Source organism: Passer domesticus, chromosome 6 (assembly GCF_036417665.1).
Source record: "Passer domesticus isolate bPasDom1 chromosome 6, bPasDom1.hap1, whole genome shotgun sequence".
In the NCBI taxonomy this organism is placed as follows: domain Eukaryota; kingdom Metazoa; phylum Chordata; class Aves; order Passeriformes; family Passeridae; genus Passer; species Passer domesticus.
Genome location: NC_087479.1, coordinates 38,879,212 through 38,898,838, shown reverse-complemented (window position 1 = coordinate 38,898,838; position 19,627 = coordinate 38,879,212). Strand labels below are relative to the sequence as shown.

At 41.5% G+C, this 19,627-nt stretch overlaps 1 protein-coding gene across 4 annotated transcripts in view; it reads left to right on the top strand.

The window, feature by feature from the left end:
- Positions 1-19,627, top strand: part of AMBRA1 (autophagy and beclin 1 regulator 1) — a 126,613-nt gene that overhangs the window by 59,919 nt on the left and 47,067 nt on the right. For all 4 annotated transcript variants that reach the window (XM_064424767.1, XM_064424766.1, XM_064424764.1 and 1 more), the window contains one exon: positions 16,088-16,198. In XM_064424767.1, the coding sequence (XP_064280837.1) occupies positions 16,088-16,198 (111 nt within the window). The remainder of the gene's footprint in view (positions 1-16,087; positions 16,199-19,627) is intronic.

Below are 19,627 nucleotides of genomic sequence, written 5' to 3'. Positions count from 1 at the left end.
TTATATTTATTTCGTGTTCCTTTTGGTAACTGGAAGCTGAAAACCTTTCAGTTGCCTGCTTACGTAGCAGAAGTGTCCGTAGAAAGACTTGGTCTGGATCAGTGGCTGTACATTGTGAGTATAATTTACAATTTTTATTTGCAAGTGTGATTAGAACGAGCACCCCTCTTCTGGTCAGAGTGAGTGCAGGCCACTTCACAGATGCTTGATGAGGTCTGAGGCAACAGGGGATTCTTGGCTAATATCTGGAAGTGATGCTGCACTGAGGTTAGCAATAGTTGTAAAGAGCTGCATTTACTCAGCTGTGCCAGATACCGTCTGTGACTGGCTCCATTTAAGGAATTGTGGAGACTGTTTGCTGTGGGGTGTCCTTGATTAGGCTGCCCTATGAGAGAAGTTGTTAGAGCATGGTGTACAACTGTCCTCCATACAATAAAGTTTAAAGGCCCCAAATATAGAGCCTTGAAATGCTATTACACTTTTACCATCTGTATCCAGAAGAGATGATGGTGCAGTTGCAGAGTTGTTACCAGCACTTGATAGACTTTCATATGCATTCGTGGAAGACTCTTCAAATGGGAACAATGATGCTCAAAGCCCTTGAATTAAGCTGAAACAACAGGGAAGATTTTGGACAGATAAAGAAGCAGTTTTATGGACTGACTGGGCCAGAGGCAGGATATATGTCAAACAAACCAGCAGTTAAAGCTCTCTTAGTTGCTGTTGATCTTTCAAAGAAGGTGTTTGGGATCTGGAGTCAATACACTTCTGACTGTAGATAATAAAATATGGAGTGTGAAAGTAGCAGTCGAAATCTATTTTCTTGGAGAGCTGATCTTTCCTTCAGCTGCTTTGTTCCCAGTGGTGATCCAAGCAATGATACCGTTGTGACTATTATTACAGCCCAGAGTGAGATAAGGTACTCTGGGACCAGTAATGTGTATCCTATTTGCAGTTTGTGAAGTCTTGTTTTGGGCAATGTAGCAACTCTGCAAATGGCTTTGGGGAGCTGCAGTGAACCGATAGAATATGAATCCCTGTCATGATGCTACAGCTCTACAACCTTATGTAGGCAGGCAATATCAGAGAGTATGAAACTACTGTTGTCTTTTTATATGGTCTTACTGACATCATTCCAGGCGATGTTCAAGTCCCTGTGCAACTCTTTATGTCTACAATTCAGAAGGACGGGACTTAGTATAGCTGAAGGAAGAATCAGCTGAGGAAAACTTCAGCTATAGAATGACATAAGCTTCATGTACTTAGCTAATCAAAGTAGTAGGTAGTTATTACTTGACTGGTCTAGATATATCTGTGGGGGAAAAATGTCTGATAGAGCACCCTTTAATACAATAGACAAAAGGCATAGAAAGATGCAGAACCTGATATCAGAACAGTTTAGCTTGGAAGAAAAAATTATACTTGAACAGTGGTGTTGGGAGTTTTTAATTTCTTGAAGTCCTGCTGCATAAAGTTCATCACTTGCCTTGAGGTAACTGATTGCTGAAAGAGGGTTTTTTTCCAGTACATGGGGTGTTTAATCTAGCAAAATTATTGCCTAGTCACAAAGGAAAATTTATGGTCGTAGTACTGGTCTCAAAGTTCCTGGTACATGTACAGGAGTTTTCATAGGGTGTCTTTAGGGGTCCCATTGCTGGAGAGGTTCTTCAGCTATTTGCATCGTGTCACAAGTGCTGCAGGACTGGAAGCAAGCACTGAACCTGAGAAAGCTTGCATAATGTGTTTTCTGATGCAAGCTGTCCCAGTAAGCCTTTCTTTGTATTGGTGGCTGTGAATCTAAAGCTGCCTTTGAGATTCAGAAAGGCATTGGAGAGAGGTGATCATGTTCTTAAAAGTGAAGGGTGCAGGCTGATTCCTTTTGTGTGCATTGTTAAAGAGATGAATTTCTAGATATCATTATATCAGAAGGGGTAAGGCTTTGCAGAAGTGCTCATCTTTTGTGGGCGGTGAAGCCCCTTGGGGACCTGTCTCTTTGTGGGTGGTAAAACTCACTTAGCCATAAAAGTATTTTCCCAGAGCTTGCTGCCTCCTTTTAAAAGGGGAAAAAAATAATAAAAAAAATTACCCACGCTCCAGAGCGCAGAGGGGAGGCAGGAACCCGTGTGATCTGCTGTGCAGAGGGGTAGGAGTCCTCAGTGGCCTGCCACATTTGGCTGTCATCTTTGAAGAGATTAGTCATGATTTTCACTAATGTGCTTTATGGGTCGGGGGGGAACCCAACACCACAAAGCAAATCCTAAGACAGGTTTGCTACGCCCCGTATAGAATACCTTCATAGACATTTTTATAGCCACCTTGCCCTAAAGATGGAAGCAGTTTTTGCTATGGCAACATAGTTGTGTGTTTTATAATGGATCTGGTAAGAATGCCTTGTGATGATCTCCTGGTCCCTTTTGCAGCTAGATAGGATTGTACCATTGGACGTTTTTTTGTAATTGATCATTAAAGTCTCAATCTGGTATCACTTAATGCATACAAATCAAAGGTTGTGTTAGCTATTAGGTTCTGCAGTAGTGATTTTTCCTTCATATAGTATCATTACTCAGCTGGTACTGTTGGTTTTATGCTTCTGGTCTGCTTGTGGATTTGTCTTACCTAGGTATTTTACCTTAACATGAGCCACTATAAGTTGCCCCCTGTGTGGAACCTGGAGGAGTTTTAGAAAATGCCTGTGGCAAGGGCAGAACCTAGGAAATAAATTTAGGCTTTCGCCAGAACATAAAGGCTGGATTTGTCAGTGCTTTTAGGTTGTTTAAAATGTGGAAGGTGTTAAGTGTCTTGCATGAGATGGGGAAGTTCTTGAAAAAAACTGAGCAGAGAAGCCAAACAGCATTTGTGCAGTAGCAAACACAGGCTCTAGTACTAGGTGAGTTCATATTGGCTTTTTAGCTCTTTGCCTCAGAACTCAAAAGTAAATGGAGATTTTGTACCCTAGAAGATATAAACAGGATCCAAAGGCATACCTCATATGTGTCCCTCTGTGCCATGTAGTTTTTTTAAATTAGTTCACCCATCACCTCTGGAATGAAGTAGGAATGGTCTCCAGTGTCTGCGGGACTTCAGAGCTGGTTTTGAACTAAGCAAGAGCTGCAATGTAGTGCTACTAAAGGAAGCTGTATTTTGCTTTCTTGAGCAGTAGGTTGACACACTCTCCTGTTAAGCTCAGTGTGGGCTGTAATCCAGAAGCCCTGGCAGGCAGGAGCTGTTATGTTTCTGAGAGTTCAAAATCAGTGAGAACTGTGAGCCAGCCTCTGCAAATATAACAGCTCTGGACTCTGAGTTCCCTCATAGCCTGGCTTCTGCGTTCTACTCTTGCTGCTCTGGGAACCAGATTCATGTTTCTTCTCCTTGCTTCAAACACTGCCTGAAACAAGGTACAATTTCAGCTGTATCAGTATGCTTCAACCCACCAGGTTTTGCAGCAATAGGTGGGAAGGAGTAGGTAGGTGTGGCTTATGGCCATTAGATAACTTCAGGGCTGGCAGCAGAGTATGCAAGAAGTTGTAGTGGTGGTCATAATTTCTTGGTTGTCTCTTTCAGCATCTTTGGGGTTGGTTAGAGTGGTAGTGGTAGGTAGAAGCCATTCACAGAAGGCAAGGGAGGAGCAATCAAATAATTAAAAATGTTAGTACCTTTGCTAAGAAAGAGTTAATGAGAATAGTTAGACTACTAGTTCTGAGTTTTGACCAGCAAGGGAGTCACTAGAAGTAGAGCAGATTCAGTAGTAGTTGAGATGGAAGATGTGCTGGAGTGGAAGAAGAACAGTGACTGCTTAGAGTTCAGATACAGTTGAAGAGCTAGAGATAAGGACATATGGGACAATGCATTTCCTCTTCTCATCCTAGACATCCAAACTGTGATCCAGAGTCACTGAGAAATTTAGAGATGCAAGAAATGAATGTCTGTTTGTGTTGTGAGAGGGAGGAGAAGAGCATACACATGTTTACTGACAAATGGCAAGGGATAGAAATTGATACAAAAGAGGGAAAAATCAGTAGATATTGGTGGAGCGCTTAGAAGGACTGGGAACATGCTTGTGTCTGTTATGGGAGGAATTGCAGGAGGGGAAGGGAAGATTGAAAAGGTAGAGGAAGTAATGTCACTTGGTAATTTTCTTATAAGCAGCTGAGATTCTGCGCAGAGACAAATGGAAGCTGGAGGAGGGGAGGGTTTGAGGAATGAGTCAAAGATAGCTGGGATTGCAGGCGTGGGCTTCAGTTAAGCTGGAGAAACACTTTGTCTTCTATCAAACAATTGTTCATATTAGCATTCATGGTGTAGGCATGCATGAACCCATCCATGTGATGTCTCCTGGTGTGCTGCACACAGAAGCTGTTTGAGGATCTGTCTTCTGGTTCACCACAGACCAACAAAGGCAGATCTCAAGGCTTCTTCGAGGTATCAGAGTAGAAAAGTGTAGTGGAGGGAATTGGTCTGGTGGCAGTTTTCATGACTGTTGTCTTGCAACAGATGGAGGAATGGGTGCTGGTATCACAGGTGGGTCAAGCTCAAAATCTGGTGGGGAGAGAAGGAGGCAAACACCCAACATTGTACTTATACACAGCCCACAACCCCATTATGAGGACACTGAAAAGTGTAAAGGAAATCCAAAATACTTTGCCAGAGTGGAAGGAAAAGAAGGCACAGGAAAAACAAGGCTGAGGGGAGACAAATAACTGGCAGTGCTTATGGACTGGAAATCATAGCAAGATGAAATAGAAGAGAAGGGCTGGAAGACATTAAGTTTTGACGGAGAGGGACTCAATAATAAAGTTTAGAGAAAGATCTCACAGGCCAGATGATGTGAGCAGATTTACAAAGATTTTGAAAGGTAAGGTGAGAAAGCATTTTGCTGAGGTCTTTATTGGATTCTGTATGTGGAAGGTATGTAAGTTATGCAAGGGGAGTGTGTTTCTGTATTTTCCTGGTCCAGCTTGGCTGATGAGGCTCCATAGAAAAACCCTTATGGATACCTGTGTGTCTGTTGACAAAAGAAACAAGGAAAGCTGAAGGCAAAGGCTTGTCATAGCTTCTCTGCTTGCAAAGAAACTAGCTGTAAGTGGATGTCAGTCTCCCTGATCACTCCTGTGATTTTAGTGAGCTACTGCTTAACTTCTGCTGTCTTATTACTTGTGAAGCCTAATAAAATTGTCATTTGGAACTGTAACTTTACACTGAATCCTAGGACTGAGAGGCTGGCTTGGAGTGTTCATCATCTTCCAGAATGTACCAGTGCTGGTTCTTTGATCTGGTAGGAGCTGGACCTCTGGCTGCTGCTGTGGGGGTGAGATCCTGGAACATTTTACCACAGTCCCTTTTTAGTTTGTGACCTCTACCCTCCAGTAAAGCATGGCTTGCTCCAAATCTTGATTGTGTATAATTGAAAATTTTACTGTAAACCAGTAAATTGTCATTGCCCTATTTTCATCATATGAAATTTCCCTCCACTTTTGCTTGTAAATGCTGTATGGAGTAGCTGTGGTGGTTATTTTGTACAGCTGCTTCTTGGGGAGGTCTACTTTGGACCCTCTGGATGCATTATGAGCTTGTTCACAATGGATTAAGGTCAAGTCTGCCCTAAAAAAAGAAATAAAACCCATCTAAGTATCCATTCATTGTGCAGTGCAAGACCTGCATGTTGTGTATCTAAGTACTTCTGCCGCCTTAGTTTTTCTGGGTGTGGCTTTGAGTTTGCCTTTTAATGCTTTTTAAAAACAATGGAATAGAGTGGTAGTCTCCTTTAATCTTGGAGTCAGTTGTGTAATTGCAGTGGGTTGGACTTGTCTGTGGTGAGCTGAGCTGTGGCACCGATTTTACAGACGACACTGAAAGGTTATGGGTTTGGCCAGACTTCTTGGTGGAGTCCTGACTTCTGGGAGTCCTGATGCTGTGTCACTGTTCCAAATGTTGCGTGGTTACTTCCAGATTGTTATACATGGTCTGTCAAGTTGTGGACTAACATGCTGTGTCAGTCCTGCTCTGCGTACTCTGGGATCTGGGTCACCCATTGAGCCTGAGTCTCTGCCCTGGCTTCAAACAGAGATGCCTGCACACCTGCTGGGGTGCAGCCACCTGCTTTGTGCATTAAAGCTCGTGGCAATAAGGAATGAGTCTTGTTTCTATTGCTGTCATCTACATCATGCCAAGCCACCCTCGAAACTTCTTCCATGAGAAAGTGTTCAGAACATTGTGATAGTGAAGTACTTTATTTGCTGCAGGTTTCTTTTACTTTGTTCTGTTTCAGTTGGAATAATGTGGTCTCCCCATTACATTTTTCCAGCCTGGGCTTCCTCCTTTCCATCTCACCATGCTTTAAATGTAATCTGTCTTCACATGAGTAAAACTACTGTTAGATTTTGCATTTTCTTAGCTTGCTCATTTTCTGCTTTCTTTTGTCTGTGTCCCCAGCTAGCAGCAAGTCTGTCTGCTTACTTTCCAGTTCCTGTCCTGCCTTCTTTTCTTCTTGCTCTTTAGATTGGCAATACTTTGGGATGTGTCCTGCTCACAGGATCTTATTCCTGTGAAAATCCACCACTGAGCATGTTTAGCTAGTGCTCTGTATTGTGCAGATTCAGTCTGTGTCACTAAACTGACACAACGTTTTCATTACAAGTTGGGGTGCAAAGGGCTGGTGCTGTAATGCAGCAGTCCTGAAATATGTTTAAGGGTAGTAATAACTTTTGCAAGTCTTCCATTCACTGGCAAGTACAAGCCTTTGAATGTGTTTTTGTGCTTGGCACGTCTATTAATACTATGTACTGCTATTTCTACAATGAAAAGTGGTTCCAGTGTGGAAGCTTGTTGTTGTACTGATACACAGTTAAACCTGCAGAATTCAAACCTTTCCAGGGAACATACTGCTTCTTGAATTAGTGAAAGTTTGTATTTTTGCAATGTGGTGGTTGATAAGGCTTGCAGGTGTTCTACAAAGACATTGCTGAGGTTTTCTCTCAACTGCAGATGGGTGTTTTGGTATAAGACATGCACATTTCAAGTTGTGCTAAGCACACATTCTTGCAGTAAGAGCTGCAGAGGCGGTAGCAGGAATTTGGCTTGCTGATTTGTTTGGATTAATAGGATTTAATGTAGTTAAAATGCACACTCACAATGGAAAAGGCTTTTCTGTGGAAAGCAGTTTGACTTATTTTTGTGTCTATTCTACATCTGTCTATTGGTGTAGCTATATTGGTTAAGATGGGAATTCTGTTGCAACATTATTTGAGGAAGGGGAATTACTTAGTGGGAACTAAAACTGTGGCCACCCTAACAAACAATGTAATTGATAGATAAAGCATAACCTGAGTGAAATATACGCTAGAGATGGCAATGGTCTTGGCACACAGTCTCAGTAACAAGAAATTGCAAGACCTCTCAATTATCTTAAACTATATACAGCAGTTTTGGCAACTCTGGATCATGTTAACATCTGTGTTAGATGAGTGAACTGCAGCAGACCTCATAGACTGTGTGATGTGGCAACTGTGGAGGAGCCAAGCATTAGCCTTGGGTGGTAAGGATATTCTGGTTAGGTGGCAGCAACCCTCTGAAGCAATTTTTTGTTGCTGCCCTAGAAATATTCCTCTGAGTCCAGACACTGCTAAGCTAGAAAGATAACTTCTTCAATGACTGTTGGCAGCAAAAATGTCTTAATCCCATCCTGATTGAGTTTCTCAGTGCCTCTGTTACTGGCCGAGACGCTGCTCATGGAAAGGCCAGCTGTGTGGGTGTGCCAGTGGGACCTAACAGAGTTTTTCTTTGATAAGAGAGCTGATGTTGGGATATAGACAGGCAAATGCAAAACCCAGACATTTTGCTTTTTTCTTTGACATACAGTAGTGATATTTGAGGACTGGCCACCCTGCGTCAGGTCACACAGTAAGCTCGGGTGTGCTCTTGTGCTGGAGGGCCATTTAGGCAGGAGCGGGTAAGTCTTGGAAGGCAAGTCCCCCTTTCACAGCATAACTACTTGTGGAATTCTGTCCTTGTGTTCTTCAGAAATGTGAGAAAGTGAGATGGGAGCTCTGGAAACTGGAGAACTTAAAGTCTGGTGCCTGCTCACAGCTGCTTGGTGGAAGGATGCCCCCTTTGTCTGGGCTCTGCGAGACTCTCCATCTGCGGCAATTAGGATTAGCAGGCACATTTCATGCTCTGAAAAGTCAGAAAAGGAAAGAAGAAGGAGTTTTACAAAAGGAAATGCCTGCCAGGCACAGATTCCACTCTGGTTTTGTGCAGAGAATAAACACAGATGTGAAGGTTAAAAAGCGGACTTCCAAAAGCATTTAATGACAGGCTTGGTAATGGTGCAAGGGACTTAGTGATGGGAGAGAGCAGAGGCATCACGAGTTGCAGAATAAGCAGAGGGAGGAACCCCAGACACACAGACCACACATTAGCTATTGAGACCTTCCTAGTTCACATTACCAGGGATTTCATTGAATTCTGGAACGAGAGATATGGCATTTTGATTTGGAGAGTCACCTACTATTTCTGGAAATTTACAAGGAAGCAGGGGTCTGAACATGCCTGCATGTGTGGGTTCAGAGGTGAAGGAAGTGAATACACATTTCTTTAGAGACTGCAGAGTTCACCTCTCTTCTGCCTTTTCATCTAGCAGCATGTCTTGGACTCATTTACTATTCCCCCCACCCTGCCCTCCATTAATTTTTAAAACCCTTTTTCCTTTGCAGAATCAGTTGCTTTGGAGCAGATTTCAAATGTATTATCTTACTGCTTTTTTAGTAAATTGATGTGGACCTCCAGATGCAGAAATGCCTGTAACCCAAATTATTGTTTCTCCTCACACTGACAAGATAAAGATTGTCTTTATTTCTCCAGTATTTTCCAGTTAGTAGATTTCAGACTCCCATTCCTGGGCAGTAGCTTGATGGCTCTACAGCTGATTTCTTAAGTATCAGAGAATTTTGTAATAGAAATTATGAAGAAAGCGTAAATCTCTTTCTCCAACCATTTACTCATTGTTTTATGTTAGGGGTTCTTAAATGCATACAGACAAATCGTATAAAAGGCTGCAAGTATGCAGAAGAGGTCAAACCAAAACATTAGTTAAATGAAATGCAGATTGGAATATATTTTTAGTGCTTGAATCTTTTCCCTAAAAGGCTATACTGAAGGAAACATGTTTTACTGCCTGAATCATATGGTAGTGTGAGGCATGCTTTTAACACATGCCGCTATCGCATGGAAATAAAGAAGGCATCTCAAAACAAGTTTAGCAGCTCCAGCAGTTTGCTGATAGGAAGACTCCAGCTTTGACTACCCTTCCCAGCAAGGGGGCTAAATGAAAAAAAAAAGAGAGCTTGTTTGACCACCCACTTCTCAAACAGCTTGCAAATTGTTTCAGCTAAGGGTAACTGGTGTTTCTTTTATATCCATAATGTGTTCCTGCGAAACCCTTTCAATGCCACATCATCTCAATTTGCTGAAAGATTTCTTTTTACTTATCTAGACCCATGACATTTATTTTTACTTGAGGGCTTCATGGAGCACCTGCATCTCTTTACATGCCATTCCAGTACTGTATCCAGCATCAGAATTCCAGGAGTTTCATAATGGTCCCTAAACAACTGGTGGTTTGCTCCTTTAAATGTGTATGTGTGCCTGCTGTTACATGGTGTAAAGCAATAGTGTAGTGGAGCCTTCCCAGGGAACTTCCTATCCACTGCAGGTAAAAGCATCATAAATGACTAATGAGAACACAAATAGCTGAACCTAAACAGTCCTTGTTCATAAGGATTTTCTTATAAAGAAGAAAGTAGCATTTAACAGCTTCATTTGAGTTGTACAGATGTAAGAGCATCACTAAGACTTAGAACTCTGCTTCTTTGGCAAGTAGGATTTTCAGTTCTCTGTTGAATTGCCCTTAGTACCCTCCAAGAATAAACTTGCAAACTGTGCATGAGTGAAATAATTATGTATCATTAACAACATACAACTGTTACTTTCTGTTCAGTGACTGCTTGCCAAAATCAAGATCTCACTCGTCTCATTCATTCCTTCTCCTTTCTAGCACTAAGGTGATGTGTAAGTAATACTCTGGCCTGCCCATGATTCAGATGGTATTTCTCTCTGTTTTGTGGTGTTTTGGAGGAGTTTTTTTTCTTTTTCTTTTCTTTTATGGCATAAGAGATTTTTTTTCTTTTATGGCATCTTGCAGATAAAAGGTAGCGTGCAGATACTGTGTAAATCCTGTCAGTCTTTTATTGTGGCAGTGCTGTACTTGAGGTGCTGATTGGTAGAGATGTGGGAGGTAGAAGGCAGGAATTCTGTGTATTCCTCACAGTTTGTTTGGGGTTTTTCTGTTCAGTGGTGCATATTGGATGGTTGGAGAAAGTTCTTGTCGGCTAGGAGACTTAGGCCACGATCTGTTGCTACCAGAAGCTGAGAGGTTTGATGTAACTACAGCAAGGAAATTAAACTGCTTGTTCATTATTGATCACCCAGAGTAGGATGAGATCTTCCTAAACAGAGACATTTGCTTACTCCAATGTGTATATGCAAAGGCTGTAATAAGAGAATTTATTTTTCACAGAGTACAGAATTTTCCTCATCTCAATTCTCTGCAAATGCTATTGGCTCAACTTTTGCTCTTTCAGGAAACTGTCTCTGCTGTTGCGTATCAGATTTTCCAACTTTCTTGTGTAGCAGGGTGACATGAGCAGGGGAATCTATAGTGAACAGCAACAGAGTGTGAATTCTCTTAAGAAGAAGAAGAATTTCCAGCTTGCTTGATGAGATGCAAGCAATACAGATAAGAGGGGATGCATTTGAAAAGGATCTTAATGTCTTCTGGTTTCCCTGAGGGAAAACTGGACTTTACCATCAAAGACAAATGCTTACTAGACACGTTTGTCTATTAATTGTTAGATGATCAGACAAAGAAATAACATATAGGAAGGTAAGATGTCAGTGAGCCATCATGACTCTTTTTGGGGTGAGGCTTTTGGCCAGGCATCTGTTCTTTTATTGTTTGTGCTTGTTGCAAATTAACTAATTTCCTTTTGAAGTCTAAAATTTGTGGCTGAAAAATTCCCTTTCCTGTATGATGTTTGCATTGTTTTCAATGTAAATGGACCCCTTGGGCACTTGAGGGGCTCCTATTAGGATGGTCATCTTCACTTACCTACAGCTGAGCCCTGCTCCAATTCCCATAGCTGACAGGTCTGTGGAATTCAGCATGCTAAGCATTGCCCCTTTTAAAAGGAAATTTTGCAGTAGGAATGAACATGAATAGGAAATGACGTTTCTTCTTATTTTATACATCTGGAATAAAGAAAACATAATAGCCTTTTGAAGGTTCAGCCTTCAGAGAGCATAGACCTCTTAGAGGCTTTCTCAGTTAATGTTGAATCTAAGATCCTTTCAGTGCTTAGCGTATGCTGAACTACTCTTAGTAGCGTACTGTGCATCCATTCATGAAAATAATTTTGCCCATTTCTTATTTACAGCTTGCTTGTACATTGGAGAACAAGCAAAAGAAATGGTTGAAAATACTAGGTTGCTCTGCATACTGTTTCAACAGCATTAGCCCCATTTGAGATAGTTAGCTCATCCACTTCAAAGGCAACTAGACTGTCCCATAAAATACTTGAGGATTGGAAATGTATAAGAACCTGTTGCATCTCCACTAGACTTTAGTAATCGTTTTGCCTGAATTCAAATTGTTTCAGAACGGATTGAGAGAATCTGGTGTATTCTTGCAGCAGAGAGTCTTATCCTCGGTTTGTCAAATAGATTTGTTCTGTGTTTTGGACTTCCCCTGGCCTGGATTGGAGTAAACTAGAATAAGTAAATGTAAAAGCCATCAATTCTGACAGATCCTTTCTACAAGTATAGATTACCCCAGTATCAGCTACAGTTGCAAATGGTTTCATAAAGAGGTAATTACTTTTCAAAGGTACTCATGCTTTGAGATTCAAGTACTAATCTAGGGGGAATTTTATACCAGGGTCTAATCACTCCCTCAAACTGAGTCACAAATTAGCTAAGGGGTTTCTCCAGCTTCCTCAAGCTTATCTGTAAGCATCATAATACATTTTTCTCTTATTATGAGGGAACCTGCCAGACCCTAACAAATTAAGGGTAAAGGATCTAGCCTAGAAAAAAATTTGAACTCTGGTTTCTGTGAAATACATGGAAAAGTAATTCCCATGCTATGTAGATGTTTCATGTTCCTAAAACACGTACCCCAAAGCCTGTGTAGCTCTAGAATATTAGTTGTTCTTCTGAAAGTGTGATAGTAGTAGTCTGAAGTTAGCCTGCTTTTCACTTATGGAGTGCCAAGGGAACTGGTTTTGCACCCCTTTTTTCCCTTTCAGTCTGAACTCAGACATTGGCTTGCATGGCTTGATTCATAAATGAGCAATAGTTGACTGGCAAAGGTTCATTTCTCCATATGCCAAGATACGTTGGATCCTCTGAGGAGGTTGAGACTGATGGATAAATATCTGTCACGTGTAGGTGGCCTATAAGAAAAGATTTGAGGATTTTTTTATTTAAGTCTTTGTTAAGACTTTCTTCCCCCCCAACTCTTTAAACTCTTTTGTCATGTGCTGAGTGGGGGTGGATGGAGTTCAGGGTGGTGGAGGGAAAAAGGGGGGCTGCTGAAAGCATTTATCTTCATTCCTGCCATCATCCAGTGTTTATTACGCAGTGATAGACAGACGCAGGAAAGCTGCCAATCAAACCTACATTCACTGCATTTCAATTGGCCCTTGCTTTGGATTTCAGCATTTTGAAATCTACATTATCTCTGCAGAAAAAGGTCATTCTGTTCATGAGGATGACAAGCCCAAGACCTTTGGGTACCCACTGCAGTCACTTGTGATCCCATCAAACAGTGGAAGACCCAGGAATCAGGACTGTCAGGTGCTTGGTGAGGACAGCTCCTTGTAAGAGCTGATCTGTTGCTGCCCAAATTTAAGAAGCTATAGTGTCTTGTTTGCCTCTAGGTTACATGTACTTGACAAGCAACAGCACCTTCTCCTCTCATCCAGACTGAAACCCTGACTGGGCAAAGCCAGCTGAGAATGAGTTCTCGTGCTGCATGGTGAACAAAAGCTCTCTAGTGCGGATTTTAACTTTCCTGAGTCTTCCAACTGTAGTCTAAAATGTTTCCCATAAGCCAAAGAAGACAACACAGGTTAGGATAGCATATTTCTGTGCTAGGGGGTGCTTTCCTCCCTTAATTCATTGCCTGAAATGTCTACATGCTTTTAATCATCTTTACTGTAGGACAGTGCATGTGGGAGGCATCTGGCAGGACTTGTGATACAAATGTTATTCCACTTTGTTATATGTATGTAAATATAATTTAATGATTGCACTCCTCAATTACATAATTAGTTTAAGTAGAGATAATTACTTAATAAAAGATGTAGATCATGGATTTCTGATTAATGTTAGTTTCACTGGTTTTTAGCCTTCGAGAAATGGACCAAATTTTTCTCAACATGACCTTTCACACTAAGAGCCTGTGTCCTAACCTTTTTGATAAAGGTATCTGTTACCTGAAGCATTAGCATTACTTGATAGCTTGTGCTGGCTCTGAAATTTGTGTGGGGCTGTCCTGTAGATGGGGCAGCACTGCTTTTTTCCATTGTTAATTTCTCTACATATGATGTGACTGCCTTTGGAGGTGAAGAGGATGCAAGGTTCAAATGAACACCATAACTTTAAGGCTAGCTATGGTGTTAATTTAAACCTTGCATCCTCTTCACCTTATAGGGAAAAGGATGCAAAGATGAGAAATTTTACAGAAAAAAAATCAAATCTTGCCAGCTGCTTTTTATGATACTTTTAGCAGTAGGTGCAGCAATTGTATAAGCCAGATGAATTCACTGTTTCTGGAGCAGTTAGTGATTTTGCTAAGCTTCTCTGGTGTAGAGGGAGAGCATGATTGTTCTCCTAAGGTATGTTCTTCTCCATTTAATATATTGCTTTTTACACCTATGAAGGCTGTTCTCATTGCAAAACAGGTGATGTAATTTTGTAACGGTCATCTGTGATAAGATCAATATTCTGGAATTATGTGCCCTCAGTAGAACTTCTGTTGCCTGTCTTCACAGAGTGTTTTCCTTGGCTCAGTCCTATAAGGCAGCTGCTACCTTGCTTGTGCTGTGAGTTACTGTTTCCCTGCAGGAAGTCCCACTGCTTCACATTTGTAGAGCACCTGTTTTTCTCTTCCCTTCCTTAGGGCTAAAGGCATGACAGCAGAAGAGCTGCCTTTGTGTACCAAATCCAGACTTCCAGTGTTGAAGACTTTTAAAGATGAAGCAACATAGAATTTAATTGTCCTACTTCTGGTTGCCAAGTATAATTTCATTAATTCATTGAATCTGCTTTCTCCAGTGCATATCTTCTCTTCAGAGGAGCCCTTTGTTTTGAGGGATATAGAAAACAAGGCCTTGGGCATATGTTACAGCAATGGAAATGTTTTTAATTCTGCTCTCCAAGTGATCCATGCACGTCTGATAGAGGCAGGTACAGAGATGGAGCAGATGTACAATGGAGGCTGGTTGATTGCTGGAGGCCTGACAGAGTGCACAGTGTAAAGCTGTTTGCTCAGAAGTCTTGTTCTTGGTATATTTCTGAGCTTTCCCTAGAAGCAAAAATCAGGACTCAAGCAGCTTTCTTGGTGTATTTATTTATCAGCACCAGTTTAGAATATACTTACTTACTTTGCCCTGCCCACCTTTTTATTTGCTTTGCTGAGAAAGCAAAAAACCTGTTGGTGTGTTTGTGTGTTTAGGTATTTTGGGTTTCTTTCTTTCTTTTCCTGTGTCTGAGAGGTCTTTTGGGATTTATAAGAAAAGTAACTATCCAGCCATCCTATTCTCTCCATCTTCCTCCACACCAGTTTAACTTACTAGCAGTTAGCAAGCTCTTAACTCTGCACAGGTGTCTTGACAGAGTTATCAAAGTCTCTTCTATTACTGCTGCTGTGGCAGCAAAGTCCTGAGCCAACCCTTCCAGAGTGAAGGCACTGACTTTGCTGTGTACGTCCCACTGGAGAGGGGAGATCCTGAAATCCAGACTGTGTAGACACTGGAGGCTTTCCTTTTAGTCATTTGTGCTTGGGAGTGATCTTGCTTTGCTCTGCCTTATCAAATTGTATTATGCTGAATTTCTGTGGTTGCCAGGATGTGTGTGTAGGACATGGGCTGCCTGTCCATGAGGGCCTTAGAGACTGCAAATAGCATGACAGTTTTGACTGTAGTACTACTATGGATGAACTGTCTCTTGTCGCTGTTTGTCTCCCTGGGAATCCCATTTAATGAATCTCAGCTTTCTCAAATGTGTGCTGACTTGAGTAACCAGTGGCTGTTCCTTTGTGCTGGGAAATACAGGTTCTTTATGATAGTTTCTGAAGAATTATGCTTAGCCATCTGATTTTTAGACTGCAGCCCAAATCCTTGGGTAGTTAGCAAGGGTCATGATGTTTGCCTGGAGTCAGAGCAGCCTTTGCCTGCTGTAGGCTGGGCCACACAAAGCAGCAAAGGGCCAGCTCCTAGGTTTTCCAGGCCCATATTTTGTTACAACCCTTACTATGCGACAAATACTGTAAGCAGCCTGTATCTTCTGACTGAAGTTTACAATAGGAGCAGTGATTAGCAGTGATTATGTCCACAAATGTGTGTAATTTCCCAGGGCAATGCTATTCCTCAGTTTGTATTCTGGTATGCCTTTATAGCTGTACTAGGCAATTTTGGGTCTGTGAAAATACAGCTTCACTACTGTTGATAAGTAGAATGCATTTGCACCAAATGAATTGATTAGGATTTTGCCTTGTATTCCTGGGCAAGTCTTATCTCTTATCAACTTTATTTTCTTTCAGAAATGTGTTTCAGGGAGATGTTTTCCTGTTAATTTCCTGTTCTCTGTGGCTTACTGAGGACGTGCTGCCATTTCTGTAAATAAGGTTTCTTTAAGAATCTAGAGTTTTGACTATTGGATTTTGAAAGGTTTTCTATGGTTTTGTCTCCCCAGGTTTTTTTCCTGGTTATTCTTGTAGAGGTTAAATTGCTAATTATTTCCCCCTTTTCTGTAGGTGCTGTGATTGGGGATGGACAGTCAGCTGTGGCCAGCAACATTGCCAACACCACCTACCGGCTCCAGTGGTGGGACTTCACTAAGTTTGATTTGCCTGAAATCAGCAATGGTAAGTTGGAAAAGACACCAGGGCCTTATTTTAAGTCTGTGCTAATCAGAGCTAGGGTAAGCTCTAGGATCTTTCAAAGGCAGCTGTGTGTTGCAGGTCTTGTTTGTCATATTGCATTGGGAACTGTAAAATGCTTAGTCTTTCAAGGAAGTTGACTAAAAGCTTGTAGAGATGTTCCCACTCTATCTGCCTTGTGTGTTCTTGCAATCAGCAAATCCATGTGTATATAGAGTTTGTTTTTTGTGAGCCTTTTCATGGGCATGTGCCATTCTCTTAGAATTCTGTATTCAATGTCTTCAGTCTCTTACTAACGAGTTCCTAGGGAAATATTGTCTTTATACCTTTAAATTAGAACCTGCTAATGAACTGTTCGTGATTTCTCTAAGTTACATCAGTGTGTGTTAAAGTGCTGCAATACATTTTGGGAATCAGCAAGTAGTCTGTTACTTACCATGGTGTTACAAGCTCAGGGAAGTAGATGTACCTTCTAGTCATTTGCAAAAGCAGTAATTAGTCCTGTTTCTCAGGCAAAAGCTATTTTTGTATCAGGAATCTGAGCAATATTGCCGATTTCATTTATTTTCTCATTCATTTTGTGAAAATTAGACCACAGTTTCACATGTGTTCTGTGGCATAAGCTAGTTCTCATGTTGGAAAAGACTTCCTTATGCAGGCACAAGCATGTTTGATACTTGTGGTCAGCTGATCAAAGAATGACATTTTCAGGGCTAAAACTAACTTGACTAGAAAGGCTATTTTTAACCCAGAATGTGATCCTTATATAGCTTGTTGCACAGCTGCAGAAATGTTTGTGGCAGCCTGGGATGAAGATAGGAGTTAGATATTCATGAATGTTTCTTTGTGCAAGTGCTATTTAACTTAGGCCATCTCTGTGCATATGTGCAACTCACTGCTTGATTTCTCAGCAAAAGCAGATTGGATTCTACTTTAAGGGACTGACTTTTTTAGGGAGAACAGGGGTTCTGTTTTGAGAAAGATTTCTGCTTTCACAGGTAGTCACTAAAATGAATTGGGAAGAAATCTCTCAGTCCCAGATCTGTGTGTTCTGCATTTCCAGAAATTGCATATCTGACAAAGATGTCTCTGTGGGGTAGTGTCCTGCTGCTTAAAGAACCCACAAAAGGAGTGTATAGTGACACTGCAGTAGGAGAGATGCAGAGAATCAAAATCACAGAATCAAGAATAATTTTGTCTGGAATGGAGTTTTAAACATTATCTCATTCACCTCCCCTTCTGTGAACAGAAACATCTGTCAACACATCAGCTTGTTCAAAGCTTCATCCAGTCTGGCTGTCAGGGTTTAGCGCCATGCAGCCACTTCCTCACTTCCTTCCCACCCCCTCAGGATAGGGAGGACAAGCAGAAAAAGGTAAAACTCGAGGGTTGAAATAACAACAATTTAATAATTGAAATAAAGTTAATAATAACAATAGCAACAGTAGTAATGAAAAGAAGGGGTGAGAGGAGAGAGAGGAGAAGTGGGGCAGGGAATAAAACCCAAGAAACATAAATGATGCACAACTTGCCACCCACTGACCAGTGCCCATCCCATTCCCAAACAGCGATTAGCCCCTTCCAGCAAACTCCCCCAATTTGTACACTGGATGCGATGTTCTGTGGTGTGGAAGATCCCTTTAGACAGTTTGGATCACCCATCTGGACCATGTCCCTCCACATTTCCTGTAAGGGTTGGTGCACAAGGCAAAGTTTTGCCACATGGTGGCAATATTTTTGGAGGTCCTGTCAGACTCTGGAAGAGCACAAAGATGAAATCAGAGGGGAAAGCAACTTAAATTCTTTGGGACTTCTCTGCCAGGTGTAGAGTGGTTGAAGAATGCTTCAGTTGCTCATAGCTTTTTTTTTTGCCTCATCTGGCTGCTGAGGAGAAGGCTGTTAATTAAAAAGAAACAAACAAAAAGAAAACCCAACATGTTTGTTTATAATTTATAAAATTCCATAGAAATTAGGAACCATCTGCTGCTCAATACATCATTGTTTCAATCTTCTCCATTTCACCTACCAGGATGCTTTTATTCTGAAAAAGCTTCCAATTAGCTGGAAATTGGGTATGGTTTCTGTTGTCATTGTGTCCTTCTTGTGGGCCACATTCCAGCTACAAGTCCATCCCTAGCCCTTCTGACTCCCCATGCTGTGCTTCATTGTTTTTGGCTTGTCCATTTTGTCTTATGACCATTTGGAAATGTTCATTTTTACTCTTCTTTTATATGCCAAGCCTAGTCCTGGCATTTCTAGTCTGTTAACTTTATCTCCTTCTGCCAGGGTGTAGTAGGGATGTATGAAGATGCAGCAGCTGTGTTTATACTAAACCAGGTATTTGCCAAGCTTGCCTAGGCACAGAACAAAGGCAAGCTGCAAGTTTGCCAAGGTGCATGACTTAGAGATAGGAGAGCATGGTGCTAAGAACATCAGTCTTGTGGGTTCAATCCCCATATGGGCCACTCACTTCAGAGTTGGGCTTTTGGGTCCCTTTCAACTCAGAATGTTCATGATTCTCGTATTCTCAAATGAGTAACAGTGGAGCAGTGGATTTGATGAATTTTTTGTGATTCTTCATGATATTGGAAATAAGCTATTTTCCCAGTAAGGTATGTGATCTCAGTAGCTCCTCTTTTTCCTCCCATTGTTTCCTATAAATCAGAGGTGGTCCTGTGAGATAATCTGCTTACACAGAGGGGTCTATTGCACCTCCTGGGACTGGCTTAAGCCACAACTGGTTTGGAGTTCAGGCAGATGAAATGATGCAGCTGAAGTTTGGGACTGCCTGCCAACTCCTCTCTCCATCAAAGCAATGACTCTGTGGCCAACCTCCATCTCTGAGCAGCTCTTCTTCCTGTAACAATTAAACAAAGAAAAGATAGCTTGGAAGTAGGATGTTTTCCACTGAAGCGGATGCATCTGAGTAAGTGACAGCAGCGTGATTAGTGCAGTCCTGTGATCTCAGTGTCTAGGCCCCAGCACCCTTGGAAGCCTTGGGCTCAGATTGTGGCTCTGCACCAACCTCCCTGAGGCTCAGTCCAGCAAGGGCACACAAAAGCAGATCCTGGCAGTCCTGGGAAAATGGCTGTGCAGGGACTTGTGGAATTTTAGTGTCAGCCCTGTCTTTCTCTGTTAATTGCAAAAATGGAAAAAGATAGCTTCAGATTTCTTCTCTCCTTTTGCCAGGTTTGCTTTTAATAGCTCTGAAATAAACATGACCCGGTCTTATATTGAAACTGTCAGTCATATCAGCATTGGGGCGGAGAATTTATTTGACAGCAGAGACACTGCTATTTCTGCATTTATTTAATATTCTTCTAGTGAGTGTGGCATATCCTTAAAATTCCTGCAACTAAGTGTAAAATGTAGGCTTTTCATAATAAAATATTTGATGGCTTTCTCTCTTGTTTA